At 43.0% G+C, this 10308-nt stretch overlaps 1 protein-coding gene across 1 annotated transcript; it reads left to right on the top strand.

Moving 5' to 3' along the window:
- The first annotated feature begins 6316 nt into the window (after positions 1–6316).
- LOC123803730 (olfactory receptor 51B6-like) lies at positions 6317–7264 on the top strand. Its single transcript, XM_045815387.2, has one exon. It carries the CDS (start codon positions 6317–6319, stop codon positions 7262–7264), a length of 948 nt encoding a protein of 315 aa, XP_045671343.2.
- The last annotated feature ends 3044 nt before the right edge of the window (positions 7265–10308 follow it).

Here is a 10308-nt window from a genome sequence, read left to right as displayed (position 1 = left end):
TAGGATTACGCAAGGGGCCACCCAGTGACAAGTCACTTCCCTTCATATGGATGGAGCCTGTCTCTGGGCTCTGTCATGCTGACATTCAAAGTGCTCTCTGACTCCTGCACCTACTCTCATTCATAGGAAGGTGAGAATTTCCCAGAACTCCTGGGATTAATGACCAGTGTGGAGAAAACAATCACGAAACCAGACCTTTAGAGCAGCTTCCAGGCTCATAAATAGTCTCTACCAGATCAGCTCAATGGACTGTTTGTTTGTTTATTCATTCATTTATTTTTATTGAACTCAGCTGTCTGTCTGCATGACATTTGTCTTTCTCCTTTCGTAGTTTCTAAATGGTGTGTTCCAGGAGGATAATGATATTATAGGTCTTATCTCCTACTGTATTACACAAACTACTACATGGATAATCTTAAATAAAATACTACTTTTTGATCGAAATGAATAAAACTTAAAGTGATCCATGTCTCTGTGTGTCTGTTGGTTCTCCTGATTATGTTTCTGAATCTACATGTCCTCTCGATGTCTCTGTTATTATGTCCTGGAATGCCTTCAAATATTTGGCGACCCTAAGTTGTATTCTCATGTAACACACCCACAAATATAAGCTCATAACTATGTCTGAATGCATCCTTCCCTTGTGCTCTTGGGAATCAATTCAAGGGCATCTAAACTCCATCAGAGGAAATCTTTCTTGACTTTCTCTCTAGGCCCAGTGATTCTGGTACCTCCCATAGCAGACTAATAGAAAGGGCATTAGGATAACAAGGTATTTTAGAAAGTCTTCAAGTGGGTGCAGTTGATGGAGACCTCCAAATTTTCTCTCTTCCTTTTCTATCCTTCCCTACCTTGTAGAGATTGTATGGAGAGATCAGAGAAAGAGCTCTTAAGAAATAAAGGACTGGGAAGTCAGTTTCACTTAGATGGAGGTGAATCCTATGGACCAGAGCAGAGCGCTGGGATCATGATGAACCCAGCTGAATATCTGGGTCAAGGGAGTTAGGGTGGGAAACTTTCCTGATAGACCAGTTTAATGCCTTTCTCTGGCCCTTATATCCACATATGCTTTAATGTAGAGGCGAAGCCCTGGGAGTTCTCCAAAAACAAACAAACAAACAAAACAGAGCAGAAAGTCCATCCTCCCTAACTTTTCTTTCCTACCAGTATGTGATGCTCAAAATTAATCACCTTCCTGGTGCCCAAACCAGGGAACAGCTTGAGACCTTGGGGCACCACTGTTCCAAAGCTCCAAATTCCCAAGGTTGGGAGAATAAAGGGGGGAGGAGGCAGAAACAGGCCTTGGGGAGGACCTTCTGAAACAAATGCTCCTCGAAGTGTGGCTTCTGGGTATGATCTACAGACGAGGTGTTGGAACCAAGACGTGGTGTTGGAACCAAGGGTCAGGGGTCCAGGCTCACATCTATGGCACCGATGAACAAAAGACTCATGAACAGGTCAGTAAAAAGCTCCAGTGTATCTTGTCCTGGAAGGCTTAGTATAGGCAACAGGTAATGGCAGGGCAGGGTGGGTGTAGAGAGTTGCTTTAATGAAATTTACCAAGAAAGGCAGTAATATGTCAATCAAGAGGTAATGAGGCATAGCAATATATCCCAAAGACTCCCCCAGAAACTGGGCTTCCAAATAATCTTTTCTTGCAGATTTGTGGAATAGGGAAAAGCCAAAATCTGCCTTCCCTTCCTTACTAGACAGATACACGTTGAAAGAAAAAAAGCAGAACATCTGTGGGAATAGAGGCAGATATCTCTAGAATGATTCAGAGCTCTGGGATGGATTATCTGTTTCCTTTGTTGCTCTCTTCAGCTCTTACCCCCTGTGTGTGCCACCAGTTATTTACAGCCCCAGAGTTTAAATCAGGTTGAGGAAGGGAGGCACTATCGTGACCAAGGGTAGAGACTAACAGAAAGAAGAACTTGCCAAATAGACGACTCTCAGATTAAAGCAGTGGCAGAATTTGAGGAATCTGACATTAGATACTCTGCTTTAAATTGCTTCATATTCCCGGAAGTGAGCCTCTTATCTATCCGGAAATCAGTGTGCAAAGTGTACCCCTATATTGAGGTACAGGCACTGTAGATTTTGAGGATCTCAAACTCCCCACAGATAAAGAGTGATAGTGGATCTGGTGTTGGGGTGGTGTGGGTAGGGGACAGTGGTCACCATTTTTACCAGCAGGGGATGCTACCCAAGGAAAAAAGCTGGATGCTTTGGGTAGAAAGGCATTCCGAGCCAGTATTCACTGATAAAAAAAAAAGTCAGGAATTTATTGCCTCTATAGATGATCAGTTCATGGCTTTGGAAAAGTATAAGCATATGTACTGAGACTTATATTATTTGGTGATTAAATTACATCTACTGGAACCATGTATCAGAACATATAGCCCTGCTAGGTATAAATCACCTAGTCAGACAGCGGAGATGACGTCAGGAATGCAGAAGATAAGAAGAAAGGGTACAAGGCAGACAGGGACTGGGGGGATGAAGGCTGGAAACAAAAGGAAGAATCCCAAGGAAAGGCAATTATAAAGTTTTGTTACTTGAATGTCTGGATGGTGTTCCTCCATGAGAACACACATAAGAGAAGAGACACTCGGAGTGTCTTCTTGAAGCCTCCACGTTTCTGGAATAGAATGATTAGTTTGCGGAGATAGTTATTCATCAATGTAAGATCTTAAGGGCTCCCCGGGAATGAACACCCCCATGAGTTGATGGATATATTTTCCAAGGTTGAGGCAATAGTCATAGAATTATAAGTCTTTGCAGTGTTAAAAATGATTTAAAAAGACCATGTAGATGACACCAACAATTTTCTTTTATTTTTTATTTTGTTATTATTATGTTCAATTAGCCAACATATAGTACATCATTAGTTTTTAATGTAGTGTTCAATGATTCATTAGTTGCGTATAACACCCAGTGCTCATTACAACACATGCCCTCCTTAATACCCATCACCCGGTGACCCCATCCCTCTACCCATGAGAGACTCTGGACTCCGGGAAACAAACTGAGGGACATCATCAATTCTTTTTAAAGATTTTATTAATTTATTTGAGAGAGAGGGCATGAGCGGGGGGAAGGGAGAGGGAAAGGGCGAAACAGACTCCCTGCTGAGTGCAGAGCCCGAAGAGGCTCCATCTCAGGACCCTGAGATGATGACCTGAGCCAAAGTCAGACGCTTAACTGACTGAGCCAGCCAGGAGCCCCGACACAAACAAATTTATTTAGCACTTCATGAAGTGGACAGTCTCTGCTTGGAGAACAGCAATATGGGGTGCAAGGCAGAAGATTTTCACTGGATAAAGAATAAAGAACAAAGAACAAGGAAGAGACAAATAGAAAATACCTTCTTGCTGGAGCCACATAGTCAACCTGTGTGGGGTGAGAGCGACCAAAGTTGGCTTGGCCTTGGGGGTCTGGCCGATGGATATACCCTGTTTCTGGTCAAGTGAAGCATTTACAGGGACACGAAGGTTGTCTAAGTTTCAGTTTGCTGATGTGGCACCCTCAGTAGGAGCCTCTCCATCTTGGGCCTAGAGAGTTTATTTCAACAGCACCAAACTGTGTCATTGAGTACATGACCCTAATTACCACTTAACTGTTCCTCCAACCCCGGGACCTCTGGACACACACACACACACACATTGGCAGCACTCAGCTCCATAAAGTATGCTCATTACTTTGATTGAATCAAGTGCAGATTCTGAGTGTGAACCCGGAAAGGGACCCATTAAGGCTTATTTTTTTCAGATACGACCGAGCAGATGATCATTTATGAAATTCCCCTTGTCTAATGTGGTGCAGGAAAAGAGCAATTCTGCTACTTCCTGGCATCTGGACCCTGTGAGGGCCTCTTCATCATCTTCAGTATCCGTCATAGAAAAACGGCGAGGGGGCGCCTGGGTGGCGCAGTCTTAAGCGTCTGCCTTCGGCTCAGGGCGTGATCCCGGCGTTATGGGATCGAGCCCCACATCAGGCTCCTCCGCTGAGAGCCTGCTTCTTCCTCTCCCACTCCCCCTGCTTGTGTTCCCTCTCTCACTGGCTGTCTCTATCTCTTCAAATAAATAAAAATAAAATCTTTAAAAAAAAGAAAAAGAAAAATGGGGAAAGTAGGATGTTTGTGGGCAATCTATTAAAAAATAGGGCACACTGGCACCACGGCCAACCGAGTCTGCTGTATAATAGGAAGCCGTTGTGCTCCCCAGCTCTGTCTTTCTCTCCCTGTCTGGCTCCCCACCCCTGTGGGTCTCAGCATGGCCTAGGAAATAGCCCAGGCTAGACTTGTGAGGATAGGTAACTCGTACCTATCCTTGTCAAACCAGTTTCTTTTTTAGTGTTGGGGTTTTTTGGGTTTTGTTTTTTTGGTTTTTTGGGGTTTTTTTGTTTTTTGTTTTTTGTGGGGTTTTTTTGGGTGGGTTGTTGTTTTTTGATTTTTTGTTGTTTTGGTTTTGGTTTTGGTTTGCCCAGTCTGCTCCTCCCAGCTCTACCAGGGCAAAGTCTGCCTTGCCCCCACCCCCACGTGAATCCCAAGGCTGCAGGCTTCCATCAGCCTGGTCTGCACTTACTAAAGAGCTCCTCCATATGAAACATAAGGAATAGCATGGAGGACATTAGGAGAAGGAAGGGAAGAGTGAAGGGGGGGAAATCAGAGGGGAGACGAACCATGAGAGACTATGGACTACAGGAAACAAACTGAGAATTTCAGAGCGGAGGGGGGTGAGGGGATAGGTTAGCCCAGTGATGGGTATTAAGGAGGGCACATATTACATGGAGCACTGGGTGTTACCCGCAACTAATAAATCCTGGAACACTACATCAAAAACTCATGATGTACGTATGGTGACTAGCATAACATAATAAAATTTAAAAATAAAATAAAATAAAATAAAAAGAGACTTCAGATGAAAATAAATAAATAAATAAATAAAATAGAGGGCTCCTCCTCTTTTCTCATTCCCCCCTCCTCCTGCTCCAGACTCTAGCCATGCATTTCAATCACTGTCATCTTAGAACCCCATTCTTAAAACCCCATTATCCTACACCTCTTCTCTAAGCACTTTGAGCAAATTAGAATGACTCAACATTCCTGAGTGTGTGAGTGACCCCGGCTTGCCCATTCCAAACAGAATCAGAATGGCTCCTTCCTATAAATGTAACCAAACTCCTTACGCAGGCGTAATGTGCCACCACTTACAAAGTCCACTCCCAAATGATACTGCATTTAGTCCTCACGGGGCAAGGCAGATTTCATTCCTCTCATTTATTTTCAGATGAGGATCACAGGCTGAGAGAGTAGAAGGGGTCTGCCCAAAATTACACAGCTGAACATTGGAGGGCTGAAACGTCAGCTAAGGCATTATCTGAAAGTCAAAGTCTGGATGTCTTGGAGGCTTGTGATGAACTCATTCTAGAATATTCTTTGTAATGCTCATGGTGATATATTGGTATTTGCCCATATCCTAGCTTATCCCCACACTGGTAGAAGTATTTACAAAGCATAGGTATTTAAGTGTTTTTGAGCTTTAGTCGTGGTAAGAGGACCACCATGCTAACCCTTTCATATGACTTTTTGAAACCAATAAAACCTCTGACAATCTAATCATTTGTTACTCCCCTCTTGATTTCTCTAGCTGTATTGAGTACAAATTATTTCTTCAAGCCCTTTCTTGCCTTAGGAATTTCTCCTCTGCTCTTCCCTCAGAGTGAAATTTTCCTTTCTTTTTACCTGATTCCTACACATCTATCAGATACACGATCTGGGAAGCTTTCTATTTTTCTTTTTTTTTTTTATGATATGTTAGTCACTGTAGAGTACATCATTCGTTTTTGATGCAGTGTTGCATGATTCATTGTTTGTGTTCCTTGCAATTCGTGCCCTCCTTACTACCCATTTCTTTGATCATACCCAAACCTTGCCGGATATAATAAAGTAAGTCACCTACCTGTCCCCACTGCGTCCTGCACCTGCTCTATTATAATTTTTATATTGCCGTTATTCCTCTTTCACTCTCTGAATCTATTTCAATTTATAAGGACAAGAACCAGCTGTATCTCGTAAACTTACTACCATATCCGTCTCACCTGGCACGTACATAAGCACTGATTTGCAGTTGTTGACATATTGTTTTTCTATCTCTAAGGCTTTCCTAAGAATGACTGCTTTATTTCTCTGGTGTCACTACGGCTTAGGGAAGAGCTACAGGAAGTAAAAAGGTAGAAACTAAAGAAGGAGAATTTCTGAAGACCTACAGACCTGCGCGTAGTCTTTCCTTAAAAGAAGGCTTATCTTATCATAATGCCCATTATGGAACTCAACACCAGTGCCACACCCTTTCTGCTGACTGGCTTTGTGGGCCTGGAGAAAGCTCACCACTGGATCTCCATTCCGTTATCTGTCGTCTATATCTCCATACTTCTTGGCAATGGCATACTCCTGTTTCTCATCAGGGTTGACCATAACCTCCATGAACCCATGTACTATTTCTTAGCCATGCTGGCAACCACAGATCTTGGGATGACCCTGGTTACAATGCCTACAGTGCTGTGTGTAGTGTGGATAAATCACAGGGAAATCAGCCACGGCACCTGCTTTCTCCAAGCCTACTTCAGCCACAGTTTCTCTACAATAGAGTCTGGAATTTTGCTTGCCATGGCCTATGATCGCTTCATTGCCATCCGCAACCCACTGAGATATACTTCCGTTCTTACAAACACCCAAGTGATAAAGATTGGAGCGGGAGCTTTTGTGAGGGGATTTGTCCTCATCTTGCCTCCAATATTGCCTTTCTATTGGTTTTCCTATTGCAGATCCCATGTCCTCTCTCATGCATTCTGCCTCCACCAGGATGTTATCAAATTAGCCTGTGCTGACATCACCTTCAATCGCCTATATCCTATTGTGGTGGTATTTTCTGTGGCCCTAATGGACTGCCTGATCATCTTTTGCTCCTATATTTTGATTCTCCAGACTGTCATGAGCATTGCCTCTGGAGAGGAGAGGGCCAAGGCCCTCAACACATGTATCTCCCACATCTGCTGCATCTTGGTCTTCTGTGTTACTGTTTTTGGTTTGACGTTTGTCCACCGATTTGGGAAGAATGTTCCCGATCTAGTACACATCACAATGAGCTACATCTACTTCCTTTTCCCCCCTGTTATGAACCCTGTCATTTACAGTATTAAAACTAAGCAGATTCGCAGTGGTATACTCCAATTAGTCTCTCTGTCCCCATCGAGAAAATGACATTTACCTTCTCCTGTCTGGGAAGGACTAAGAGGTTATAAGCATCATGATAACTTGACTGGCATGCATTTCTTAGAAATACATTAAAATAAATAGGCAAATGTCAGAAAAAAATGTCTTACAACAGGTTTTTTTTCCTGCCACTCCCTTTTTTTCATGAGAATGAAATGTAATAAGTCACGTAAAACACAAAACACAGTGCAAGGTGCTTAGCGTGTGTTCGGTTGATCCTCCTTTTGTACTAAATGTACTCATTTACAGCAGCCCTTACGTGACTCTGATTCTGTGGCGTGATCCAGCAAATTTATCACAGATTCCATTCTTCGTTGTGTTCTCATGTGGACTGGACATCCCTGCAACCATTAACTCTTATCTGTTGTGTCCCTTGTGCGCACCTAGTTGCATTTTCTAGAACCTTGTCATCAGTGAAGCAGAGAGTCTTCCTGAGCTAATTTCCAAATGATTGCTGTTGAACACAGTACACATGCAAGACAACATGTAGAATATTAATACTCAATTTTTACATAGTGAAGTGAATTGAAATCAAGAAGTAAGTCAATTCCTACTCCAGAGGAAGAAGTTTTGTTATGATGATCTTAATGAAAGGGTGCTAATCAGAAATTACATACAAGCAGAGCCCAAAGAAGAAATTAATTCAGGTCAGAACTGGACATGATTGGAGCTTGGTGTGTATTCCTCAGGTGTGCAGAACAGAGGTTAAGGAAGGGGAGATTATGTGTGTGCAAGAATGGGGAAAGAAAGAAAAAGCAGGAGACACATGTGTTAGGGGAGAAGAAAGCCTGGCCTGAAGAAAAGCGTTTTATGGCAGGCTCTAGGGATATGTTTAACCCACATAGCAGGAGAGGAGGGATTCAGATAATATCCCATTCTCAAGGGTGGCAATAAGGATGCTTATAAATTAAATATAGGAGAGGTAGAAATAAATTTGCCAGAGTTCAACAAGTCTTGTGCAGGTGACCACAGTCAGATTATTTCCCTGAAGATTGATGGAATCAGAGTCAAATATAGGTGAATTTCTGATCTCTTGCACATTCCCTTGCCCTTGATCGCCAAAGGAGAAGAACTTCACAGAATCACTGGGTTTTGGGGTAGTAAGGAGGCAAGCCAAATGTGCTGATGTGGGACCATGGCAAATGCTCTGGTGTGGTTTACAAGGTATGTAATGTGTCCTGTGTGTGTCAGGCCCAAAGACTGGCACACCTTTCTGTTTAGAAACACCTGCCACATATGAAATTTATTCTTTCATGTCTATCTCTCCTCCTCCCTACTGGACTGTGAAATCCACTGTATACCAGCTTCAAGCACAATGCTTCGGTTGAGTAGAGTAGGAGCTTATGAAAGTCCTCTATTAAATCAAATAATAAATTAAGAGTGGGTGATGTTCCTGTGTCTATTTCTCTTAGTTTTACATATAAAGATGTATCTGTACATATAAAGACAGAGATCGAAGTCTCTGTATTTGGGCCATTCCTCTGAGCTTTTGCCCCCTCTACATGACGGGAGACTTCCCAAGGTAAATAATGGAAATCTCCTGTGTTCAGGGTCAGCCCATTCCTTCCTGGGCATATATTCTGAGTACACTGAAGCCAACCTCATAGGACATCTTTCTTAACTTCCCAAAGTTTCCATTGGTGAATTTTTCTTTTTAATGCTGTTATATGAAATGTTGATTTTTAGTGAACAATTTTCAATCATTATAGTTTCCATGTTTTCTTAAGTGCTGCAAGATACCCAAGGAGAAAAAGAAGAGAAAGAAAAAAAGATACAGAAGAGGAGTCTATAAGGGGGTTGCTCAAGCCACAGATGGTTCTTCACCTCCTTGCCATAGCAGTCCATTCAATGTGCGATAGATAAGAGACCATCAATAAAACCAATTGTGATAATAATAATACTTGTAATAACCTCGAATTCCAGTGGTGGTTTATTGCCTCTACCAAAGAACATTTATTTTTGGTCTGGTAAGGAGTTCTGTAGACATTTAGATCGCTAGGGCAGGAACTGGGCCGGAACTGAAATAACGTCTTTATTATGTATCAACGGTCCACGGAGGTATCTAGGTAACTGACGGACTGGTGGTCACTGAGCAGCAGGTTCTGTGCGTTGAGAGCAGTGTCATCAGAGTGTCATTTGTGTTTGCCAGTGATGGAAACCATGGGATGAGAGCATACGGTGATGCCAGAGACAAAATGATGTCAGGCTGGCTCCAGCCCAGCAATAAGCTATCAACATGATCGTATCCCTTCTCAGGGGATTAAGGAGGGATAGGATCAAGCATGTGGTAGAAAATACTATGAAGAGAGGCATTTAGATAGAGAGAGAATCCTTTATCCACAGTCATGGATATGGTGTTACTACTCTCAAAGAAGTCCTTCCATAAAGCATATTCATACGTTAAAACATTAGTGAGATACACGTCATCCTGTGGCCTGAAGGGGCTCTGGGTGTGACTGACTACCGGCTTCACACCATTCTGGGAGCATTAAGGCCCTGGCGAGGCTTAACACTGCAATAAAATACCCTGGATTATATTCAACACAACGTGATACATTTCAATTACACAGGAATGTTTTTAAAAATCTTTAGATATAACCTTTGAGGACAAGGGTTGTGGTCCAGACATAACCTCCACTTCAATCGGCACTCTCTATAATATCTTAGATGTTCAATATCTACTGGCTGGAAGGCAGGATGAAGTTCATGTCCCTAATCATTCTTGGAGGACCTCTGCCTGCCTCTCGGGGTATGTGAGAGTCTGCCTGTGGCCGGAGGGACATGCATGTAGGCTGGAGAAGGAGGCCCAGCCTCACCACCAGCACTGGGAACCACACACGTTGAAAACTGCCAAGTTCCAGTTAGAGGAGGACTTAGCCTCAGCTGAGCATTCAAGGAGGAGCCCGACAATCATTTTCCATGTGCAGGACAGCTGTGATGCAAGGGCCCCCAAGGGACATGCCTGGCTTGTCCAGCTTTGTGCTGAGGACTGAGTGGCTCAGAGGTGAGCCTGAGTGGGCAAGATGAGAAAC

Source organism: Ursus americanus, chromosome 16 (genome assembly GCF_024610735.1).
Source record: "Ursus americanus isolate L20-20 chromosome 16, mUrsAme1.1.p, whole genome shotgun sequence".
NCBI lineage: Eukaryota > Metazoa > Chordata > Mammalia > Carnivora > Ursidae > Ursus > Ursus americanus.
Note: the sequence above shows the minus strand (reverse complement) of the source record. Positions and strands in the feature narration are given on the sequence as shown.

Bases quoted from the DNA above. Each gene is read 5' to 3' on its own strand.
- LOC123803730 (XM_045815387.2), top strand. From the start codon at position 6,317: ATGCCCATTATGGAACTCAACACCAGTGCCACACCCTTTCTGCTGACT.